The 25,951-nt window shown below is 32.4% G+C and overlaps 2 protein-coding genes across 2 annotated transcripts; both read left to right on the top strand.

Annotated features, from left to right (window-relative positions):
- Positions 1-3,233: 3,233 nt before the first annotated feature.
- LOC111700011 (uncharacterized) lies at positions 3,234-9,418 on the top strand. The gene is made up of 5 exons (XM_023470817.1): positions 3,234-3,601; positions 6,117-6,180; positions 7,425-7,565; positions 8,804-8,844; positions 9,395-9,418. The coding sequence occupies exons 1-5, from the start codon at positions 3,428-3,430 to the stop codon at positions 9,416-9,418; spliced, it is 444 nt and encodes a 147-aa protein (XP_023326585.1). The 5' UTR covers positions 3,234-3,427.
- Positions 9,419-9,691: 273 nt separating this feature from the next.
- Positions 9,692-13,880, top strand: LOC111699992 (uncharacterized). The gene is made up of 3 exons (XM_023470798.1): positions 9,692-9,821; positions 11,014-11,138; positions 12,476-13,880. The coding sequence occupies exons 1-3, from the start codon at positions 9,694-9,696 to the stop codon at positions 12,985-12,987; spliced, it is 765 nt and encodes a 254-aa protein (XP_023326566.1). The 5' UTR covers positions 9,692-9,693; the 3' UTR covers positions 12,988-13,880.
- The last annotated feature ends 12,071 nt before the right edge of the window (positions 13,881-25,951 follow it).

The following is a 25,951-nucleotide window of genomic DNA, read 5'->3' on the forward strand; positions in this document are numbered from 1 at the left end:
ACTTTTTATCAGATTCTACAAAGTTTAGTTTTCGGTTGAAACCCCTTAGATCAGAAACATCTTAGGTTGGTTTAGTTTAAGGTACATTGTGCAATTCAGGTTCTGATGTGCAAGGACCAAAGCCATAATTTGTCAATTTGTAGAGGGGAGGGGGACATTTTTGTCATGTAACAAAAAGTTATTATTTCACTACCAATTTAAATTTGAACACTTAAATCACTGATATTTGTTACATAAGTTGCTTTGTGAAAATTGTGCGTGAAAATTCTAAAATGAAATATTTTCTGTAAAATATATGATTGAAAAAATTCCGCACCTCCCTGAGCCCCCTAATCTATAACCCCTCCCCCCACCTATAATTGCCTCCAATTGGGCTCAGGTCCAATGTTATGAAATTATTAAGATGAGCCATTGCCAGATAAATATTTCAAGTTCTGAATTAAGGACCGATACGATAAGATTTTTTGATAAAATTTTGCGTTATATTTTCGCAAATATTAAGAATTGAAACCCAAAATACTAAGCAAATCCCAGATTTTAAAGTTTTATGGATACAAATTGATTTTATTGAAGATTTATCATTGGTCAACCTGCGGCCACTGTTATATCCGTTTCATTGTAATGTTACAGATCATGGGCCTTTCTGAACATCAATATATATAAATCTAAATCTAAATTTTAGACACCCTGTATATCTATTTTATGTAAATAAATATGAATATTGAATATCCCGTTCATCTAAACACCAATTGTGACTCTATTTCTTGGATATTTACACAACCTATATATATTTTAGGGGTTGTAGATATTGACACTCTGTAATCTATTTCAAGGATATTGGCACCCTGTAATCTATTTCAAGGATATTGACACCCTGTAATCTATTTCTAGGATATTGACACCCTGTAATCTATTTCAAGGATATTGACACCCTGTAATCTAGTTCAAAGATATTGACACCCTGCAATTTATTTCAAGGATATTGACACCCTGTATATATATTTCAAAGATATTGACACCCTGTAATCTGTTAGAAGGATATTGGCACCCTGAAATCTATTAAAGGATATTGACACCCTGTTATCTATTCAAGGATATTGACACCCTGTAATCTATTCAAAGATATTGACACCCTGTAATCTATTCAAGGATATTGACACCCTGTAATCTATTTCTAGGATATTGACACCCTGTAATCTTTTTCAAGGATATAGACACCCTGTAATCTATTTCAAGGATATTGACACCCTGTAATCTATTTCTAGGATATTGACACCCTGTAATCTATTTCTAGGATATTGACACCCTGTAATCTATTTCTAGGATATTGACACCCTGTAATCTATTTCTTGGATATTGACACCCTGTATATCTATTTCGTATAATAAATATTAATAGTGAGCGACGAGCGTGAATAATTCTAACTGCAACCCTGAATGATATTTGATATTTATAGGTTTATATAACATATTGTCATAACAACACCTTCTGTCTCTAATGTTATAGAATTAAACCAACAAAACAGAATAAAATTGATAAAAACGTGTGTTTAGACTTTGTATAAAATACAAAGTACGTAGTGTACAGTGAGAATCAGAAAACTGTGACATGTGAAGACGACAATAAAGCAATATTTGTATTTTATGTTGTTACAAAGCGAATAGTTTTACCAGTAACGCATTCAACTGCACTTATGAAATGAAATGAGTCTGTTTTAAAGTCATAACTTGAGTCTAAAAGTCGTTTTCCTATTACAAAGTTTTCTGGTTATACTGTACATATATTGTTGATATTATACATCATAATATTCTATGATAAGAGTACGCACAAATATGTGACACATATATGCATCAAGCATGCTATAGTAACTTTATAAAAGAGGATTAAAAGTGAAAACCAGAATATTTTTATAATAATTAGTAGATAAAAGAAACCTAATTCACAGTTGATTTTGACTGTGAACCTATGAGTGGTAAAAGGTACACTGCAAAGCTTTATTCCTAATTCAAAAAAAAGAATAGGCTATAAATTTTATGTTTATTTTTAAATAGGTAAATTGAGCTCTTCAAGTCTGTAGACCTCATGATAAAATTCACGTACGAGTTGTCCAGAAAAGATTAGACATGTACACACATTTCATCCACACTTTTCTTACATTTCTGGAACTCTGCAACATTAATCATATTATACTGTAAAATGCCTTTATAACAGGCTTATGGCTAAACTCTACCGTTATTCTTTATATCGTTAAGACGTTATAAAAAAGGCTCATCCTTTGAGGGTATCACAGTATGTTTAAATCCTGTGTCAAAAATTGAATTAATTTAGAGTTATAAATGTGTTTTAATATTTACAATTTTACATCCTAGGATCAGAGCTCTGATATTTCCGTAAACGTTCTTTAATACTTTAGCAAAGATGCAAAATGGAGGATGAATGCACATCTTATAAACGCAAGTTCAACTGATTTGCTTCCACGGTGTGTCCCAATAGAAACATAAATATTTAATTACAATATACAAGTTGTTTTGCATGGTAAATTGTTTTAATTAATATAATGAAGAAAAGACTGTAAAAACACTTTAATGGTAAGGGCATGGAAAAATGCTTTGAAATAATATTGAGAGTGACCTCAAATAGATTTATTTAGTAAAAAAGTTACATGTAACATTTTGAGCAACTAACCAGAAAACAATGGCAAAAAAACTAAAATTTTAGTAAAACATTATTTTTTATTGAGACATGGTGTAACCCAATCCTAAAGATCTGTTTAGGGTGAGATGAGGTGTGAACACTGAACAGACGAACACCAAAAACAAACAGACAGTTGCGCGCGTGCGCCTAAAATGAACAGATGGGTTACCGTATGTCAGGGCTCAGTTCTCGTCTGAATGGCGGGGTGGAAGCATGATAGATAGACAGAGCTATATATACAGATTAAAAGTGAGACAGACAGTTTATTTTTAAACTGTGATTTTTCGAAGAATTAAATTAAATTAAGATTTCCTCAACATGCGATAAATTTACAGATAGTTGATAATTGATAAATATAAAGTACAATGATAACACCAATGTTAAAATAACAATAAAAAACACACCTCAATATTTTAGCTAAAAAGAAATAATATGTTATAGTAATGGACAGTAATCAATTTGTCAAACAGAATTAATAGAATTATTGAGGTTAAGATATTTTTTTAAAATTTTTGATAAAAACTATTCTTTTAATCGAATGTATTTTAATGAATTCCAGAAGTAAGCACTTGAGAGTTGCTGGAGAAAAGCACTCCCTTCTCCAGGTAAAATGTACTCCTACTCCGAAGTGATTAAACTCCCACCTCTAAGTACATATACTCCTTCTGCAGAGTAAAAGTACTCCTCCTCCACACCAAATGTACTCAATGGACTCCAATTTATCCTGTAAATAATGAGGAACTCCACTAGCCTCGCTCATGTTGGAGTCCTTCTGGACCTTCCTGACGGACTCCTTGATGTATCTGAAGAATTAGATTATGACGAGGATGATGGGGAGGGTGATGATGGGGTTTTAGATAATCTCCGAATACTTCGTGTCCTTGGAGATGGAAGTATTCAACATCAGGCAGCTAAACATTCAAATATTTTAATTCAACATTTTTTATATTTTCAATAAAATTATAGTCAAGATATCTTCCCAAAATTATCCTTGCTTTTGACTTTTGAGGAATTTTAGAATTTTTAAATGTTGCAATTCATTACTTGATAAAATTTTAATGTTAAATATTATTTCTTGCACTGTTGCACACATACATTTTCAGTGAAATTTGACCTTCTCCATATTCTTATTTTAGAAAAGTAATATTTGAAATTTCAAAATATAGTTCTCTATTCCCCTTTTCTGTTCAATCTGAATTTCTTGAAACTTTTCAAAAACGCAATCGCAATCGGAAAAATAGTTTGTCAATTATCAAAACTTCTTGACAATAATGATATATAACAACTCTACCCTCAAACTTACGGTCCAAATATCTCATGATGTGATTGTATAGCATGGCATAGAGGGTAGGTTTTTTATCTCACCCCCCCCCCCCCCCCTGCAGGGTCTAGTTGCGACAATACCATTATAGCATTATTATGTGTATTCAGGTAAATGATTTCGTGTCAATTATATAAAATACATTATACAATGTTAATCAAAACAATTAATTATCAAACAATTGGTCATAAAATGTCAACCATGGGGGAAATTGTTTTATCTTCACAATTTCATGTTTAACCCAAGATTTATTTTCTTTTTATATAACATAAGCCTCAATCAATTTACCTACATCGTACAATGTACAATGTACATATTTATCGTATAGTGTACAATGTACATATTTATCGTATAGTGTACAATGTACATATTTATCGTATAGTGTACATGTACATATTTATCGTATAGTGTACAATGTACATATTTATATATGTACCATTATAAGTATACTGGTTTTTTGTACACACATCATTTTTATCAATCCTAAAGATGAATATAAGAAATGATAAGAGGAAATAAAAATGAGATTTGGATTAAGGGAAAATAAAAAATGAATCATTGATCCAGAAATACTGAGGGAAAAATAAAAATGAATCATTGATCCAGAAATACTGAGGGAAAATATAAAATGAATCATTGATCCAGAAATACTGAGGGAAAATGAAAAATGAATTTTTGATCCAAAAATACTAAGGGAAAATGAAAATGAATCATTGATCCAAAAATACTGAAGGAAAATGAAAAATGAATTTTTGATCCAAAAATACTAAGGGAAAATGAAAATGAATCATTGATCCAGAAATACTAAGAAAAAGAAATGAAAAATATGTTTCTTGATTCAAAAATGCTAAGGGAAATTAAAAAAATGCGGTTCTTGATCCAGAAATACTAAGGGAACATGAAAAATGAATTATTGATCCAAAAATTCTAAGAAGGAGAAATGAAAGAGAAGTTTCTTGATTCAAAAATACTAGGGGGAAATAATAAACGCATTTTGTGATTTTAAACATATCCTCTATGAAAATAAGACCTAAAAATGCATCTGCATCATGCATAATAATATCTGCATCATGTATAGCCCTACCTGCATCATGCATAATCATATCTGCATCATACATAATCATATCTGCATTATACATAATCATATCTGCATCATACATAATCATATCTGCATCATGCCTAATCACATCCGCATCATAGATAATCATATCTGCATCATAGATAATCATATCTGCATTATACATAATCATATCTGCATCATACATAATCATATCTGCATGCATAATCATATCTGCATCATGCCTAATCACATCCGCATCATACATAATTATATCTGCATCACTTCCTGGTTTTTAGATATTTTTTGCATATTTTTGGAATACATGGAAAAGCTCTAGAAATTTTACTCCCAATATATTATACAGTGGGGCGCATACAACTGTGGAATATGAAGACGACAAGATATTATTTTAAAAAGTCCAATGAAAATTGAACAATTGAACATGAAACAAAGTAATTGTGCAGGGTACGCCGTCTTTCTTTTCTGCAGTTTTATGGGCCTCACTGTATGGTAGAGTATAGTGTTGTAGATTGATAAAAGAAAGTGAAATGAACAAACTTTATTTGATTATTTTAAACAAATGTAGAAATTCTAAAAAAATAATCTTGAATAAAAAGAGAGTAAAACAAACAAACTTCTTAAAGGGAATGATGTTTAAATGGTGTTGATTAAAGGGACATGTAAACGTAATTTGAAGTGACTCTCCATTTATAGAGTTGTATGTCCGATTCACGATGGTCTGACTTTTGCTCAAGAATGAAGATTATCTCTTTTCAATAACGAATTTCTCTTACAGAAACAATTGAAGAAATTGTAGAATTAAATACTTGTAAATCTAGGGAAAAATCTCCAAATTATTGATCAGATAAAGGTCTAAAAGAATCAAATTGTGAATCGGGCATTCCCCTCTTTTTTAAAATGAATGGTTACACTTATAAAATTGAAACGTTTGCTCTTTTGAGAGGGAGGGGGGAGATTTACCCCCCCCCCCCCGATATAAAAATCTACCCTGTTAAAAAAGTAATGTGAGCTGAATACCAGGAGGAAACAAACCAGAATATAATTCTCACAAACGATACAGATGCTTGGCACCTCTCCTTACTAGGGAAACCAAAACAATTTTAATCTAATAAAATATGTATTTTTTATCAAATACAGGGTGTCCCACGAAACATGACAGTATGCAAGACGACTTGAATGTCGTCTTGATTTTTGATATAATTTGCTGCGTTTATTTGTCAACCTAATTTTAGAAGTGAATTTCTAGAGATAAAAATCACAAAATTCCCCTAGTCCTGCCATTTCCAAAATGTGGTCTGCCTTTTTTGTGCTTTCAATATTGCCCGAGATATGAAGAATTTCGTTCAGATTTCGACAATTTTGCTTTTATTTAACAAAATTGAAATCTGAACCAAACTCTTTATATCTCCGGTAATATTGAAAGCACAAAAAACGCAGACCACTTTTTGGAAATGCCAGGGCTAGGAGAATTATGTGATAATTGTTTCAAGAATCATACATGTTAAAGTAGATAGAAGACTAATTATGGCACAAATAAATTTAAATATCAAAGACGACTTTCAAGTCGTCTTGCTATTGCCATGTTTCGTGGGACACCCTGTAACTGTCCAGCATAGATAGTTAGACGATAAGACAGTTAGATAGATAGACAGTAAGTCATTAGAAAATAACAAAGCAGTCACCCCAATTGACATTTGGACAGATATTTAGGTAGATAACAGTTAGACAGTCAGACAAAAAGTCATCCGAAAATAGAACAGCTTGGCAGTCAGGCTGTCATGATGAAGTTCAACAGCTGGATAGTTAGACAGATAGACACTTTGACAATTTGACAGCTTGACAGTTAGTAATTAGAGAAGAAAATAGCTTGAGAGTTAGACTGTGAGACCGTTGACAGCTAGTTAGACAGATAGACAGTTAGACAATTATGCATTTAGACAGTTATTCATCTATATATTAAACCTGTAATCTCTGTTTGTTTGTCCGATCATAACTCAGGAACCCCTGGACAGATTTGCTTAAAATTGTGATAGGGGAACTTGGGAGAAACTTGGGAATGATTTGTTCAAAGATTCTAAGTTGAATAGGTCGACTTTTATGTCAAAGCTCGGGTAAACGGTGGGAATAACTATGACTACCTTGTGCAACGCTGGGTTCCTGAGCTAGTTACAGAAAAAAATTAAAGAGCTTCAGAGTTAGACTGCTTAATAGCTAGATAGTTAGATAGCTTGACAGTACATCAGTACAGATCTATATAACTACTAACCAGACAGCTAGGCAACAAAGAATATGGACAGTTCGTCTAGATATTGTATGGTTCTTGTCTAGTAATCTCCAGTATCAATGTCTGCTTGGTTCTCCTGTATTGGATTTATATCCTGTTTATCTCCTATACCCGTAGTACTAGATGGAAACCTCCTCTTCTTCCTCATATTCTTCTCCTGGGTCTTCTCCTAGCAGCTAGTGCAGGTACAAGGTTATTCTACTCCTTGCAGCTAGTGCAGGTACAGGGTTATTCTTCTCCTAGCAGCTAGTGCAGGTACAGGGTTATTCTTCTCCTAGCAGCTAGTACAGGAACAGGGTTATCCTACTCCTAGCAGCTAGTGCAGGTACAGGGTTATTCTTCTCCTAGCAGCTAGTAAAGGTACAGGGTTATCCTACTCCTAACAGCTAGTGCAGGTACAGGGTTAACCTACTCCTAGCAGCTAGTGCAGGTACAGGGTTAACCTACTCCTAGCAGTTAGTGCAGGTACAGGGTTATTCTACTCCTAGCAGTTAGTGCAGGTACAGGGTTAACCTACTCCTAGCAGCTAGTACAGGTACAGGGTTAACCTACTCCTAGCAGCTAGTGGAGGTACAGGGTTAACCTACTCCTAGCAGCTAGTACAGGTACAGGGTTAACCTACTCCTAGCAGCTAGTGCAGGTACAGGGTTAACCACACAGGATGAGACTGCAAAGAGGACCAACGCCACTGTGCGGAATTTATATAGTTTTGTTCTTACATTTAATTATTCCTGCAGCAGTAAACTTGTTTCTTTGCTGCAACGTTAAACTTATATATTGAAACCAAAATAAAATCTTGACAAGAATTTAAAGTCGTCGTCTTATCATTTGTGGGTAACACTGTTTGTCTCGTTCAATGTACTTAAAACCAAGGATGTAATGCAAGGAAAGTTATTTCAGAAGTGTACACATCTTTTGTACTGCAGTGTACTGTCTCTAGGCGCTAATGTAAACACAAGACGGATGTCGAAGCCTGACATGGGATCCATCTTTCACATTAAAAAATCAATTAAATATTCTGGTCATAGGAAACTATTATATGAATTTTCAAAATTATCAAAATTTAATGCTTTTAAACTCCTCGGATACTAAACGAACACTGATGCATCTATTCTTGTTTACAAATTCCGCCCAGAGAGAACTGGTTTTAATATGTTCGCAGAGTATACGCGACAGCAATTAACTTTCCTTGCATTACAACCTTGCTTAAAACTATTTTGTTTTTTAAATAATTTCCTATTTTTGGCAAAATTGACTTGACAAGCTTGATCTTTTACTTCATATATGGATTAAAAAATGTATAATTTGAAATTTGGCAAAGTGGCATTAAAGACATTCTCGCTAGTTTATGACTCACAGCTAGTTAACTATTTTCTTCTAAAGCAGTTAATGTAACCTGACATTTTAATCTTGAATTTTTCAGGGTTCCCTAATTTACATACTGAGAGTATTTTTTATTGCCAGGTTAGTGGGTTAATCTTATACTATCTACTATCTACTATCTACTATCTACTATCTACTATCTACTATCTACTATCTACTATCTACTATCTACTATCTACTATCTACTATCTACATTACAATCTACTGTCTACTATCTACTATGTACGATCTACTATTTACTATTTGCTTTAACTTTGTTATTGTTTGGAATTTTTACAATCTGTAAACTAATTTGAGTAATTAAAATATGAACGTTTTGTTGTATACAATGAAAATTCACAATTCTAATACCAAAAAATGCGCAAATTCAGTTATTTCATTTCTTCATTTTTTGGAATTAAAAGGACACCCTGTATCTACTATATACTATCTACTATTTACTATCTAGTATCTATTATCTACTATCTACTATTTACTATCTACTTTTTCATAAATTACTTTTTGAAAGTGAAATGAGTCCTTGTACACTATATGCCCAATTGTTGTGTTTCATCCTCATTGGACTATTTTAAACAGTCGTCCTTCAATTCCATAGTTTATGGGTTCTGTGTCCGAATTTAATGAATTACAGCCGCGTCTCAAAACCCCCACTTAAACTGTAGCTATCTAAACCAGCAGAATTCAAAGTTTGGAAAATCAATGTCTACGCCATCAAGTTGCAAAGATACAGGGATTAACAACTTTAAATTGCGGCGAGATATCAGTTTCTTGAAACGTTAAAATTATAGAGCTATACGGGGTCCTGGTCATTTAGAAACCCTATCAGATCATCTATCGAAAATACACAATTTGTTTTGACAAATACATAGTTAACCACGACATATATTGATAAATTAATTGATTTTATTTATATTTGTACCGTAGGTTGGCATGTGTATACAGTGGTACATAGAGGAGAGATGGAAGTGCAGTACAGTGGTCCCTATTTCACATCTACTTTTTACTCTCTATCCTCTTCTACTCTTCGTTCTTGTGCTTATATTCTCTTCTTTGTCAAGGTAGGAGAGTGCAGAGTCAGCATAACTGATAAATACTGAGAGTCAGAGACCGTAATTGTCTTGGTGAATTATTTTGAATTTTCGGTACGTATCGACTAAAAATTAGTAAATAACACATTAAAATTGGTTCATTTTAGTAACATAACTTCTAGCAACTTAATGAATATATATAATTAGTATGATAAGGGTACAATTCTGGTATATTCAGGGTTACCCACAAAGGATGAGACTTTAAATATGGCTGTGCGGAATTTATTCAGCATTTTTTTGATTCTCTTTGCCTTTGTCAACTTAGCCAGTTTATCCGTTAAGAACTATGTAAATTGTTAATTGCACAAAATCAAATTCATCCGTAGGATTGCCAAATATTCATAGTTTCAGGTCCTCAATAAAGTCTCATCCTCTGAAGTAGGAAGACGGAGCAAGTTTATTTGATGTTTTTACAAAGCAAAAAGTATAATAGAACTTTATTAAATCACTTATTAATTGAAATGTCCTGTTTACACTGCACAATTGGACTATTTAAAGTAATAACTTGAGATGTCCTATTTCAGAATTTTCTCACTGTATATAATTCGTACAATATCCAACTACTAAACTGTTAATGTTTAGGATTAAACAAGACTAATATTTGTTTTCAATTGTATACATGTCCATATTTTTGGTTCATTATAATTTATAAGATTTATAAGTGAATAAGAATAATACTGAAAAGTTAAATTATCAGTACTTTGATACTGCAGTTGATACTACAAACCCCTTCTTAAGAAGAGCTCTGAAATATTTTTAGAAAAATATTTATTACAACAATTGCCAATTTCAAAATACTTAAGAATATTTCTTATGTAATTAAAGAAGAACAAATATAAAATTCATTCTAAAGTTTCTTGTTCTTTATAAGTTCTATCTGTTACAGTTAATTTGAAATTATGATGTAATTGTTTACTAGCTGGGAACCCAGGTTTGTTAATCCACTCTAGTTAGAGATTTTTAGTCTATCTAAAAACATTTCAGTGGTTTTATCGAGTTTCCCAATCAACATGTTAAGCAAATCGGTTTAGGGGTTCATAAGTTATGATCGGATATCCAAACAAACAGACAGACAGACAAACAGAGATTTCAACGTATATTGGATTAAAAGAAAATTTTAAGTACATGAATGAAATTGTATGAACACTGTATCACTATGCAGGAAATCCCGAGAGCATTATTATGAATCCCGATCTATCTGGTTAACCCTGCTGTCCCATCTTCCTGTGTGGATAGCCTGGCCGGCAGCTGGTGTAACCTTAGACGAATACTTCAGCATTATCTGTGGTAAGTATTAGCACTGGAAATAGAGATACTGTGGTTAGTATTATCATTAGAGAACAGAGATACTAGCGCTTCTAGTGGGAAGTGAATTTAAATCTACATATATATAGTTAAACTCTACTGTATTCATTTACGTTTGTATTTGTACTCCATAACTCTTAACAAAAACTTCTTAGGAGAATGACTGATGAATTGATAATGATAGTAAGTCATGTCACCCAAAATTGTACTTGATTCCATCTTCTCTTTAGGTCTTTTTTGAGTTTAACACTTTATACTTTAAAGAATTTGAGTCTTTGCCACAAACTCAAATTTTCTAAACCCTATATCTTTCCAACCCAATGCCGTAGAACTTAAATATTTCCAACTATGAATTCTGGTAGATCAAATTAATCTAAGTTTGAAATATCAAAAATTTGCACCAACAAGTTGCTAAGATATAAGGATTAGAAAATTTGAGTTTGTGACAAAGACTCAAGTTCTTTACAATGATATATACCAAAATTTTAAGTTGGAAGATAACTGATCACTACTGCAATGTAGTAAACAAAGTAATCAAAACGGGTAAAAAATGTCAACCCATATCTCTGAGTTTCTAACCCGTCTCCATCAGTCTAAATTCTTTCTCTCATAGATCAATACTACATGTTGGTGTTAACTTTAATGTTAATTAAAGGGATTGCTTTGCAATATTAAGTGACCCTACTGTTAAAAAGATGGGCATGGCAGATTCACATCGGTACTCTTGATATCTTTATCTGATCAATAATGTGGAAGATAACTTGGTTTTTAGCTGTAAGGAGTTTTTTATTTCATTAATTTCTCTATTCTTTCTGAAGAACTATAGTAACTTCTGTACAGAAACCACAAAAAACATGGAAACCTGCCATACATATAAGCAAATTAAAACTTAGTTTTTGCCAAAAGATACCAAACCTCAGAATATTAGGAATTCTCTTAATTTCAAGTGACCCTCCATGCAACGATGTCAATGGAGTGGAAGGCATGGTTAAAAGGTGTTGAATTCTGATGTTTTATAAGTGATATGCAATTCATACTTGATTAGAAAAAAGTTTTAATGATACCGTTGTGCATAACTATAAGGCATTGCAATCTTTGCATGACGACTAATCGATTTTTGAACATTTAGAAAATCCACGAATCTTTTTTTCTAAAATCCGCGAAACTTTTTTTTATCTTTTTTATTCAAAGAGAAAACGTTTACAATTGAAATAAAAGATGTGCGCGAAGCGCCCTAAAAGTCTAGTGTTATATACATACTGGATTATTTTTGCATGTACATTTCAGTGAACAATCCTTTTAAAATTAAAATATTTCAGGCCTAGGTTTGCAAGTTATTGTTCTCCTGACTCTACTTATCCTCCTGGTTCCTCGGTCTAGATATCTCACCTATCTGAGCAGGGACGGATACAACAAGTTCGAAAACGATCCGTACGCAGTTCACTCAGACGCAAGATATGCGTACGGAGGCTCCAAGGCCTCCTGGGAGCCTAGTTTCTACTCTTGGAAACAGCAAGGAGACAAGGAGAGCTCCTATCTCGGGTTCCATCGTCCTACCAGGGTAGTTCCTCCTTCTCCTTCCTCTCTCTCTCATTCAACCTTCTCACCTGGACATATTTACCAGGATAGGTTCTCCTATATCATTCCTCCTCCTCCCGTCCCAACCTTCAACTATCCGTCCCGTCACCTACCAGTTCTCTATCCTAGAGAAAAGAGATTTACTCCTTCCTATCCATCCTACAAAATTCCAGCTCAAGCTCCGTATAGATATATTGATCCTAGAGCAGGATTTAACCAGGGGAAAATTAATCCTAATGATTATTTTTTCTAACTAATTTAAGAATCAAGCGTTCTGAAATTGAGAGCCTTAACTTGTTACATTTTTATGCCTGTTTTCTATTTAATATTATTTATCATATAAAAGTGAGAATACAACTAGTCAGTTTAAGAAATTATTATTAAAGACAAACAAGCACATTCAAAGTAAAACAACTAAAAAAGAGCTGACCTGATTTTCTATTCCCTTTATCTTTGCAACCCTATCTCGGACACTTTTAATATTTCAACCTAAAAATTCTGTCAGGTAAAAAAGCCTAAGTTTAAAATACCATAAGCCATTGCCATCAGGTTGCAAAAACATAGGGGTTAGAAAACTTTAGTTTGTTGCAAGAACTCAACTCCTTTATTTGTAAATATTGTAAAAAGGGAAAACAATCAATCTAGTCAGAAACATAAATTTAAATTATTACAATTGCTCAAATTCTTAGTTAAAAATATTCCATTTATTATTGAGGTAAAAATAACGGAAAAACTGAAATAAAAATAATCACAATTCTAGTCACAACATGTATTTGAGCGCTTTCATTGTTCATTCTGAAATATAAAAGATCAGATTTAGATTTCCTGAAAATGCTTATCTTATTCTCCAATAGTTTTGTACAGTTTGGCACTTGTCAATATTAATTAATGTGAAAAAAATTCAAAAAGTTGATCTCCAATGTAGACGAAAATATTTGAACATGTCCAGGATTATTGTCGTCGTTGTAAATAACCTTGCTTATTGCTTCTCTTCTCGTGGTTACTATTTTATATTCTGAAATTAGCTGTATTCAATTCCTGACACGACTTCAAGACGAGTCGTATATATATATAAATTGTTAGTAATCATTATATGACGTACAGTTTAACGCATGCACACTGTAAAAAATATATTGTTCTTGTTAATTGAGTTTAAATTGAGTGTTTTGTATTTATTATTGCTATCTAAATATTGATCATTATATGCGTTTAAAGGAAGTGTTCGCAAAAAATAAAATGGTCATAACAGAATAAAATTGTAAAACAGTAATTTCTGATTTATTTTTAATCTAATTATGGTTAATTAGGAAACAGCAAACAGTTTAACATAACATACTTTACGTTCTGAAATAAATAATTATATTTTATTTTATCATTTAGAATTATAAAAATAATTTAGAAAAAATAACATTAGGGCAATAAAGTAGACAAGTCAAACTCCAGTAAATGACACGATTCAGGGTTACCCACAAAGGATGAGATTATAAAGACTACCTGAATCTCGTATAATATGAAGATCCCTAGTTTAAATTAAGTATTCTGCATTACATATAATCTTTTAATGGCTTATTTACTGATTTGGAAAAGAAAGAAACAAATTAAAGAATCGTGAATATTAGGACAGCTACAATTCTGCACAGTCGTCTCTGAAGTCTCATCCTTTGTGGATAACCCTGTATGTTTTTTAACAATAAATCCTCTTATTGAAGAGCTAGTGTGTAACTTTGCTTTACTTATATTTGTGTATAAAATCAACCCATGAGGAGCTACGAGGTTCACACACATTTTACCTTCTGCTGTTATTTCACTCTTCAGCATTCGTAGGGTTAATAAGAGAATTCGGTTATATTCAAAGAATATATTTTCTGCAGTAATAAATCTTTTATTTGATTAAAACACTCATGGTAAAGGTTGGTTTTCAGGTACACAAGGTCGTTTTGTAATACAGTGATAAACTTGATTTGTGTGTTTGACCTTTCCAAAAAGAACAACGAAAGTTTGACCTCTAGAAAGCTTTGATATGAACGAAAGGGAACTAAAAGCGTATTTTCATGTAACCCTCAATGCAAAGATCAAGTGTTTCTGATAATTCCTTTACGTTTTCCTGCAGTATAAATGCACTATTATAGAAAAAACACACAATAGAAAATAATCCGGTTTACAAATTATAAACATTATTATTACTTAACCAAATAAACTTTAAATGGTACCGTTGTAAATCGGGCATTACCACTTTTGCATGGAGGGTCTCTTGAAATTACACTTACAGTCCCTTTACAGTAAAAATATAAATTCTCTTTTTATAGGCTGGATATATTTTGGTTAAAGAGAGCTGATCAAAACTTTATTAGAATTAATTTTATAAAATGGCTATACAAGTTCTAAAATCAAGAGCACAATAATAAGCTTATTTAGCTAATTTAGGTTTTTTTCTTCTCAGCATAAGGTTTACTGCACTTTAAGGAGAGGTAAAAGAAGGGTAGGTTTGAGGAGTGGTAAAAGAAGGGTGGGTTTGAGGAGAGGTAAAAGAAGGGTGGGTTTGACGAGAGGTAAAAGAAGGGTGGGTTTGACGAGAGGTAAAAGAAGGTAGCTGGTTTAATGATTTAGAAAAAAAGTTTTCCACCAAATACAAGAAATTTCTATTTCTTAATACGTTTGCAGTGTGTACGCACAATTTTATTTCATTTAGAACTTTCTAGAAAGTTTGAATCCACATGCAGTCGCAATAATCTTGATTTGCTACTTTTCTGAAAAGAATCTTGAATTCAAGCTAAAACTTGATTTAGTTATTCGTATAGCATTTGTTGCAGCATTATGTACATTAACACAGCAAACTAAACAGAAAGCGAAGGTAGGTAAAATCTAGGCAACATCACGTAGGTACAACTTTGCAACCTCGTAGCTCCTCTAGCTTGAATTTTACGCACACAAGTAGGAGAAAAGCAAATTTATTTTGTTCTATAATTGAAATAAAAAAACATTTTTGTTTTTCTGTCTTCTATATAATAAAACAAGCTAATCATTCATATATATGTTGCATATTGCCGGATAAACGGCTAGACTGATTGGGCTAAATTTTTTGCGGACATTAATTCTAGTTAGAGGCTAAAAAAGATTTTTTTTCAAGAATTTTTTTTTCTCAATGGGCAATGCCGGGCCCTTTAGCTAGTTAAACGAGTTATGATTAAAAAACAAAAAAGATTTCAATCTTTCTTGCAACTTACTTTAGTTTGACGTGGTTTTAAACCAAAGGAATTGAGTCATTCCATGCACAAACTAAAATTTTCGAATACTTCGAATATCTTTGCAACATGATGGTGTAAACCTTTGATATTTCAATCTACGAATATTTGATCTGACAAAGACCATCATTTTAAATATCAATAGTCTACGACATCATGTTGCAAAGTTATATTGACTAGAAAATTAAGAGTCTGTGGCATTGCATTTTACATTTTAAATGTTATGTTTATCTCTCTTCTTTTTTGAAAGATAACTGTATTGTACGTTCTTCCATTTTGGTTGGTTGAAAAACCCCCCCTCTGACTTCTACACCTTGATTGATGAGATTTTAGAAGTGTTCACTGCATGCAGGGTGTCATAAAAAAAACTAACATCGAATGTGCATATATGCATTAACAATTAAAACCTGTAGCGATAAAAACAGTTTAAATAAAGAATATAATTATAAAGTGGTAAATATGATCATTCATACTAGACACGAAACCCAGTTTAATTTGAAGTACCAACCTGACTTTTAGGCAACAAGAGCAAGTTGTATCATCAGTACAGTATATATTTACAGACTAAAGACAGCAAAACGGTCCGCAAATGTATCATCCCAGCTTCTAGTAAAATCATTGTGTTTCAGTGGAAGTATATTTATTAATCCCAGTTTTTTTTTGTAAACACTCCCCCCTCCTCCAACATACTCGTGAATCTTGTGTCTAAATAAGGTAGCAGATTACCAACATGGTTGCGTAAGGTTGAATAATACAAATGAACTTGATTTATGAGAAGTCTAGAGTTCGACATCAGTCACATTTATAAACACATTCCTTGCTCACAACTTTTATAAATGGGAATGTAAACGCAATTATTAAAAAGAAAGACATAAAGAGTTGAACATTAACAAAATATTTAAAGTTTAAAGTTTGTTTGTTTTGTGGGCAAAAGAGTCTTGACGGCGGAACTAAATCTGTTCATTAGCTAATACTAAGTACTTGTTAATGCTATAGGCAACGAGGTTAGGACATAAAAACTTAAAGAGAGCTAAGCTGTAACCAAACAACCAAACTAATCATGTCAAGAATCTTAGAGTCTAGATTTGACATTCAAAAGCCAAGTCAAAGAAAGCGTGTAATAGATCTTGAAATAGAATCGTTGAATTTTTATGCAAGCATAAAATTGTAAAATAAAGTTCTCAAACATATATCTAAATACAAGTTGTGATAAACTGGTTTTGATTGACTAGAGATTGTAAAAATGCAAATTTTCAAATTGAAACTCAAAGATTTCATAATTTATAAAATGTACAGTGTGAGTCAAAGCGATTTTTTTTTTTCGTGAAATTGTCATGCATGGTCATGTTTTCTTTTATATTCTACACTTTTGATATTGAGAAGAAAAAAGTTTCGCGGATTATTTTGTGGTACCATGTGACTTTAAAAAATGAAAACAATAGTTCAAAATATTGCAAAAATACCATGCATAAGAATTTCATGATAAAAAAATAGTTTTTAAGAAGCCGATGCTAATCGCACTTTTTTACTCACGCTGTCACACAAATTAATACCTCACCCCAGTTAAAAACAATAATTCCTTTTGTCTTTTGAAAGTTAAAATTAATCCCAGCTTTTTAAAAAAGTGAACAGTCTTTTGATAATATCCTGTGATATTATGGTTTTAAAATCATTGATAGAATATGCTTGAAGCTTGAATATATTAATTCATGCATATTGAGATGAACAAGTGACAACCTTATATTCATATGACAAAATATTAAATATATACATTAAATCAGCTCAGCTCTCTAAGGTCAAATATATATATAAAAACCCTTTTTATGTAAATCGCATTGTACGTAAAATGGAAATATTTATTGCTTTCCATCATAACTCCTAAATTAAAGAGTTATAGAGAAGAACAAAAATGTTTTGAATTTCTAATATGTAATCAAATAAATTTGAATTTCTCATACTTGTGCATTAAATCCCAATTAAAGGAGCTACGAGATTACAAAGTTGTACTATAGTGAGGTCGCATACATTTTACCTTCTCTTTCTATACTAGTTTGCTGTGTGAAATGTCTCAATTAGCAGACGAAAGAAAACTATCTTTAGAGCTAACATTTCAAGCACCCAACATAGCCTAATAAACCGAATTGATGTATAAATAGTAAAGCTCAAAAAAAAGGTTAAAAAGTACATAAAAATAAACCTCTAATTATACGTGAAGACACATGTGATTAAATTTCAGTCATACCCAAAATCAAATTTGATCTGCTGTTTTACATTTTTTTCACCTATACCCCGATATGATAGAGAGATAGATAGTTAGATAAATAGATAGATAGATAGATAGATAGATAGATAGATAGATAGATAGATAGATAGATAGACAGATTGCATGCAATGCTGTACGTAATGAAGATCATATACCAAAGGCGAAAAGTGTGTATCTGTATACAATGTAAGTATGTACGTCATGTATATTACATCTATATTACGTGTATATTGTATATATATTGTATATGTAATTACCACCATAAACTACATGTATATATCCATCTTGTGGTTAACATCTTAACCTGCTTTATATAAAGGCATAAAATTAAACTATTCTGGGGGGGGGGGCAGCCCCATCATATTGCATCCGAACTAATTCTCCTCATTGAACATTTGAGCCACCTACAAATGTCTTCAAACTAAAACTATAACGTATACTGTCAAACTTTTGTAATTAATGTTTAAAATGAGCACAATAAAAGTTAACATTAATTGATTTACATTACAGCCTTTCATAGTTTTTACCCGTAGCGCTCAAATTTTGTAATTAACCGTCAGCATACTTAAATACTTGATTTGAAATATTATTTTTGAAAATATTTTTTTATATGAGGGTATAAGGTGCTAGCAAGCCAATCATGGTATCCGCGGAAAATTTGAAAAGCGGCCATACAAAAATCTTATCCTAGCTGTAAAACTAAAATTTATATTTTTGAAAAAGCATTGAAAAAGTCAGAGGCCGAATTTAAAGAATTTGAGCCGCGGCTTAAATTTAAGCCGCGGCATAAACTTAAGCCGCGGCTTAATGTTGGTTGGTTTCACTTAATATTGTATCAAATGTTTCAAGATTCAAGCCGGAGCTCAATTTAAACCGGGTTTTGGGCTTTGGTTGATTTAAGCCGCGACTTAAATTATTTAAATTCGGTCTCTGGCTCCTTGATCTCCAATTCTTTTCCAAGAAAGAAAGAAAAAAACTACAAAAAGGTTAATATTGTGTCAAATAGAGGTCAGAAGTCAAAACTTTTGTATTTGGAATCTGGAGATCAAGCTTTGATCTCCATCCTAAGCAGAGCTACGGATGATCTCCATCCTAAGCAGAGCTACGGATGATCTCCATCCTAAGCAGAGCTACGGATGATCTCCATCCTAAGCAGAGCTACGGATGATCTCCATCCTAAGCAGAGCTACGGATTAATTCAATTCCTTCTCGATATCCTGGGATGATCATACTCTGCAGGGATATCCTTAATTAAGGGATAAAGCATTGTTCCTTAAATATAAAACTTCCCATATTGGATATCGAGATCAAAGGTTAAAAATTAGTAATATATACAAAACTCCGATCTCTAAACAGCTTTTATGTATAAGGTTTTAAACTTTATAATACTAAATTTTAGGAATATTTAAAATAAAAAATGATGTTATGTTGTTGAGACCGCTAGATTGAAAATAGTTTAAAGTGTATATATACTGCATTGAATAATGCATACTATTATTCTAAACGTATATCTCACGCTACAGATATCATTTATCAAGAATATAGTGTTTATTAACTGTCAGTAAACTCAGATATATCATCACTATCTTCTCAAGTATTTTACTGCTTTAAAAGATATCTAGTCGTTATGTTGCAATATTGCGTTTTTACCGCCTTTTTAAAAATCAACCCAGGATTCCCCTTTAACGGTCACTCGAGAGACAATAAAGTAAAATTCCGCATTTTCATCTCAAAAAGAGTCAAAAGACGATAAAATTGTATGAAACTGCTTTCCTGGAACATACAAATTTAACTTGCTACACTTTGGATGGTTTGTAGGCAAAATTGGTAAAGTAAAATTCTTTTAACTTCCAACTTCCAAGTATAGTTGTAAATAATTATCAGATGATTTAAATTTTCACAAAAGGTCTTTTCTTGTCTTAAAACTAGTATCGAGAGTTAAATCTCTACTGAAGCTGAAAGCCTAGGGCAAAAAAAATAAAAGGCAAAGTTTATGTGACGATGCAATTTTCTATATTACGAAAGTAAGTAAGGGCTGAGTTCAGGTTTGTTGAAGTTTATTGAGAGAAACACAAACAACAACAAAGAAGGCAGTTCATGTGCAGTATTCAAGCATGAACGTAGAATGTTTAATACTACAGGCGTAATGTATTGAATACAAAACAAGAAAAACTTTCAGGATTATATAAAAGTAGAGCCAGGGTATTTGTATACAAAATAATGGTTGACGAAAAAGTTATTTTTAGAAATATCTGATGGATTTTAAATCCAGCTGACATTTTTACGATCTAAACTTGACAACATATTATCCTGTTTCTTCTTTATATAAATCTTACATCATTGATGTACAAATCGTGGCAGAATTGAATAAAAACAAAGAAAGAAAGAATTTCTAGAATTTTCCTTGAAACCCTGATCCTGAAACCCCCCATGGGCCATGGCTGTGTAAGATGGATTGCTGGTCGGTCTGGGTTAAAGAATTCTATATATTCAGTTTAAATGAGATGTGACACACAAAGGCCACGTTGTATACATATATATAGTGCTTGATAAACAACGTGCTTAGATGTATGTGTGAGCACAGAGCAAGCACGTCCTTAATGTAAAATTCTTCTATTCTTACTTCCTTGCATACATTCATACTATCCTGCCATATCCTGTCCTAACTTGCCCTATCCTGTCCTATTTTGGTCTTTGTCCAATTTTTTCTTATCTTCTAATCATTCTTTTTTCCTCTTTCCTCATCTTCTCTCCGGCTGCTGTCCCCGTCCTTATCTCTATCCTCTCTACCCCACCCTGTATCTGTTTTGTATTGATTTCTAATTATCTTCGTGTGCCCAGCATGATCTTTGTATAAAACCCACCAGTGTATATTTATACCTGGATTTCTCTCCTAATTCAGATAATAATTTTTAAACTGACCTCCAGCAAGACACACAGAGACGCGGGGGCAGTTCTAAACATGGGTTTAGGAAAACAGGGATCTCTTAGGTTTCAGAATGCAGAATAAACTATCAATACCAAGCATTAAATTCACTCAAATCTCAACATACGAAAGATGCAGTTAATTCTTGGGCATAATTATTGCGTGCCGACTTCGTAAATCATAATTCCTCTAGTTTTTATATTTTACACTAAATAAGGATAAAAAGGTTGAATAGAAGAAAGTCCAAACATTTGTTGTTTAATCGAGTTTGATCTAGTCGATCCTGGGTGGAGCCGATTTGTTGTTGTCTGATTTTTTTGTAATAAGCTATTGATGCTTAAAAACTCTTACTTTCAGAGTTGGAAAATTTTGAATAAGCTAAAGTAGTTGAACCAGGTAAGGATGGTTCAATACTATCTGCGCATCGAATTAGCACCCCCTGCTTGTGAAAAGTTTTCTGAAAATTGTTTGACCCCTCTTTTATAAAAATCTGTTGTTGCGCCTAGGTTGTACAAACGTACATTACTGTACTGTAATTGCACAATGGACCATGCATAATCGGACAGTAAACAGTTTCTGTGTGAGCAATCCGTCTTATTCTAAACCCCTGGTCGGTATTCAATACAATTCATGATTGGCAAAGGAACATTTTGAGAGATAGATTGATAGATTGATAAATGAATAGATAGATTGATAGATAAACAGATAGATTGATATATAAATAAATAGATAGATATATAGATATAGATAGACAGGGTAATTAATAATTTGGACTGTGAGTAGGAGTCATATTTATATACAGATTAGAAATAGGGAACTCTACAGTCTACAGTCTTTAATCTACAGTCTACAGTCTACAGTCTACAGTCTACAGTCTACAATCAACAGTCTACAGTCTACAAGCTGAAAAATTAAGAGTTTCCCTCGGTTTGAACTTTCCAGTCTCTTCCCGCTTAAAAAGTGTCTAATTCTGATAATTTCCTCCATTGGTTCTACACCACAAATGCACAAGTAACTTCTGTTTTGAAACCACAATTGAAATTTTAACTTTTAAAGAGATAAATCATACACATTGATATCTCATTCATTCAGGAAAGGAAAAGCTTTTTATAGGAAACTGTTGGCAATTTGTAAACTGTAATTTTGATGCAATTTTTGTCCTTGTTGTTTCAAAATGACGATTACGTCAAACTAAAGTAAATTTCACGTAAAACTTTTATACTATCAATCATAACTCCTGTCATTGAAGAGCCATTTAGAAGAACTGAAATATTTTGAATTCCTAAAATGTAACCTGATAAGTTTGCTGTTTCTCATACTTGCGCGTAAAATAAAAAAGGGTCTACGAGGTCACAAAGCCGTTTCAGTGATGACTTATAAATTTGTCCTTCTCCTCCTGTCGATTTTAATGTGCGATTTGTTATGAATTGCCTTTCTGCATACCAAGCCTTGTTTATCATCTTTGCTAATGTTTACGATAAAAACTAGTTCCTGAGCTGTCATTGTTAGATGAAAACAAATTCTACCCCCGGAGCTCTCCTTTAGTTGTATTACTTCTTAGATAAACTAAAAGTTAATGATGAAAATGAATACTCATGTCCATCAAATATAAATATATAGATGCAGAATTATATTTCACATGCTATATACCCCCTTGCCCTGCATTGTTTGAATCACATCTTAAATTTTAGCAGTCATCAAGGTGCACATCACCTTTTCATTTTTATTTTTGTGACTAAAGGGAGAGACCGGCTAGACATGATAGTTGAGCTGAAAGTGCACTATTGTATTTAAAATAAGGCGTGAAAAATTTAAATTTCCTGACAACCATAATAGTTTAAAGTATGCCAAAAACAAGATTTACAAATTGGATTAGTTAAAATTTATCCAAAGAGAATTTAGTTATTTGTTTCGTTTAAAACCCCGCCGCGCCGGTTGGGTACATTAAAAGTTCTGAACTTTCTTCTGTCCAACATGGACATTCTACCCTAGACCGTTATATTAAAAATTAACCCAGAACGAAATGTTGTTGTTTTCATCAAAATATGAGTTTCAACATATAGACACGATTGGATTAGTCCGTTTTCTTGCATTCATGGGGTTTCTGTGCTTGATCATTTGGTAAACCATCAAACTACTCATTTGAATGCAGAAAGCAAAAATCTAACTTCAAATTGACTTTTTTTAGTTTTTGGTCGACTTCACGGTCTCATACTTTGTGGTTAACCCTGTATATATCATATTAAGAATATTAATGATTAAAAGATTCATTAAAAGATGCTGAAATGGTTTTAATACGTTTTTTAAATAATTAAAGTTCCTTTATAGTTTGAAGGAAATGAGGGAGAGGGGGGGTATCACCCCCACCCCCCTCCCCTCCACGATGTTTATCTAAACGTATCTGAACTCTATATTCTACACGTATGCTTGCCACGGTTAAGATCTGGTCGGGGTTTTATTGTCTATCATCTTCAACTGATACATTTACAGATAGGAATACTTTAACCAGGGCCTTCAGAGGAGAGTTGGGAGGAGTAGAGTTTTGTAGATATTGAAGTTGAAGGGGGAGGGGTTCTGTAGATATTGAAGTTAAAGGGAGAGGGGTTAGGTAGATATTAAAGTTGAAGGGGGAGGGTTTCTGTAGATTTTTAAGTTGAAGGGGGAGGGGTTCTGTAGATATTAAAGTTAAAGGGTGAGGGGTTCTGCATATATTGAAGTTGATTGGGGAGGGGTTCTGTCGATACCGAAGATGAAGGGTTCTGTTGAAATAAGAAAAAAGGAAGAAGGTTCCAAGAAAGCCAAGTTACCAATCCAAAACATTCATAATAATTTAATATTAGAAAAAAATGTAGCGAAATTTCATCCAATTATCTTCCAACTTTCATAACTACAGCTTGTAAAGAAGGGTAGATGGGCTTAAAATATTTTTTGGCGTTAATGCTAAGTTTGAAGTTTCAGCAATTAATTGTTGAATAATCAAAGTACAATAATGAGATAAAATTCAAGATTTGAACTTATTCTTAGATTCGAAATCAGATGCACATCTAGAGCATTTATATTTTATGGAGTGCAGGATTTAGTATCTGCAGAAAAATGATGTGACTTTACCTGAAACAAATTGCCCAGTAAATTACCGTTTCACTAACTGAAGGGAGGGGGGAGTGTACATTACGGATCGAAGGAATACCCGTTAGAAGAATTAATGTAAGAAATTGAGTCTTTTCAACCAGATGGTGTAAACCTTTAATATGTCAAATATCGACTATTTGATCTAACATAACTCATTAAAAAAAATATATCTAAGGTCTAAAACATTGGGCTGCAAAGATATTGGGACTGTAAGATCAGAGTTTTTGGCAAAGACTCAATTCTTTTGTCAGAATGTCGAAGATTTAGAATTTAAGTGTTTATACGACTGGACACGTATTTTATAAATACAACTTCGAGAAGAATCGAGAAAAGTTCGGGAACCATTAGTCAGTTATGTGAACAAGGTTGTTAAAAAATAATAATTTAAATAAATAGTTTTAAAATAGTTTTGTCAGATTTATCAGAAATACCTCAATTTCTCGGTATTCAAAGTATTGCAATGACCCACAGAGTGTCTCAAAAAAAATTAAAGTTAAGCAAGATTTTTACTAATAATTGGTTAAGGATCAAAAACGTTTTATTTTGATATTTTCAAAGTGGTGTCTGCCAGCTGCCTGTTTTTGCACCTTCCCAAATTGAGAGATATAGCATTTTTAGCATGATATTATAGTGCAATGTACAGGACGTGGACGAGTTCGTTGCTTAATTACCATATTTTTTTTCGGAAACCCTGTTCTGAAACTAATAATCAGCTAGGCCGTAAAAAATGGATTATATTATGATTGAAATAAGGAATATAACATCATAACAGTCCATTATTTGAAACTTGAATATTTGTTTCCTAAAATATCTATACAATCTTTCTTAGAAACAATTTAGCATGAAATTATAATTATGTAAATATTTTCTGTACTTTTGAATATTTATACTCGAAACATTTAATTAATATTCTCTATTAATACATATAACGTCATTCTTAATTCTGGCTTGTTCTGAGAAATAAATTATATTAAAGGCCGTGTTCAAAATATTCTATAGAAAAGGTTTTAAAATCAAATTTCATGGAAAGGACATTTCATAGACAATAATTCCAAAGAGAGGACATTTTATGGACAGGACATATTATAGACAGGACATTTCTGAGACAGGACATTTATAAACAGAACATTTCAAAGACAGGACATTTCATAGATAGGAAACTTCATACAAAGGACATTCTATAGATCTTTTCAGAGATAGGACATTAATTATATAGATCTTTTCATAGATAGGACATTCTAAAGATCTTTTCATAGATAGGACATTCTATAGTTCTTTTTATAGATAGGACATTCTATAGATCTTTTTATAGATAGGACATTCTATAGATCTTTTTATATATAGGACATTCTATAGATCTTTTTATAGATAGGACATTCTATAGATCTTTTTATATATAGGACATTCTATAGATCTTTTCATAGATAGGACATTCTATAGATCTTTTTATAAATAGAATATTCTATAGATCTTAAAGAAAATGCCATTGGGTAAAACGACCTAGGGTAAAACAACTCAGGGTTAAAAACGCGACCAAGGGTAAAATGCTATTGTGACCGTTTGTCGTTTAACCCTATGTTGTTTGACCCTGGGTCGTTTGGCCCTATATCGGTGAACATCTGACATGACGTGCCCAATTACATTTATTATCCAGGCC

The sequence above is a fragment of the Eurytemora carolleeae genome, unplaced genomic scaffold (assembly GCF_000591075.1).
Source record: "Eurytemora carolleeae unplaced genomic scaffold, Eaff_2.0 scaffold221, whole genome shotgun sequence".
Taxonomy (NCBI): domain Eukaryota; kingdom Metazoa; phylum Arthropoda; class Copepoda; order Calanoida; family Temoridae; genus Eurytemora; species Eurytemora carolleeae.

Bases quoted from the DNA above. Each gene is read 5' to 3' on its own strand.
- LOC111700011 (XM_023470817.1), top strand. From the start codon at position 3,428: ATGAGGAACTCCACTAGCCTCGCTCATGTTGGAGTCCTTCTGGACCTT. The intron at 3,602-6,116 runs GCAGCTAAACAT...GCTGAATACCAG, and splicing joins ATGGAAGTATTCAACATCAG to GAGGAAACAAACCAGAATAT. The intron at 7,566-8,803 runs GTACAAGGTTAT...TGAATTTTTCAG, and splicing joins TCTCCTAGCAGCTAGTGCAG to GGTTCCCTAATTTACATACT.
- LOC111699992 (XM_023470798.1), top strand. From the start codon at position 9,694: ATGTGTATACAGTGGTACATAGAGGAGAGATGGAAGTGCAGTACAGTG. The intron at 9,822-11,013 runs GTAGGAGAGTGC...ATCACTATGCAG, and splicing joins ATATTCTCTTCTTTGTCAAG to GAAATCCCGAGAGCATTATT. The intron at 11,139-12,475 runs GTAAGTATTAGC...AAAATATTTCAG, and splicing joins ATACTTCAGCATTATCTGTG to GCCTAGGTTTGCAAGTTATT.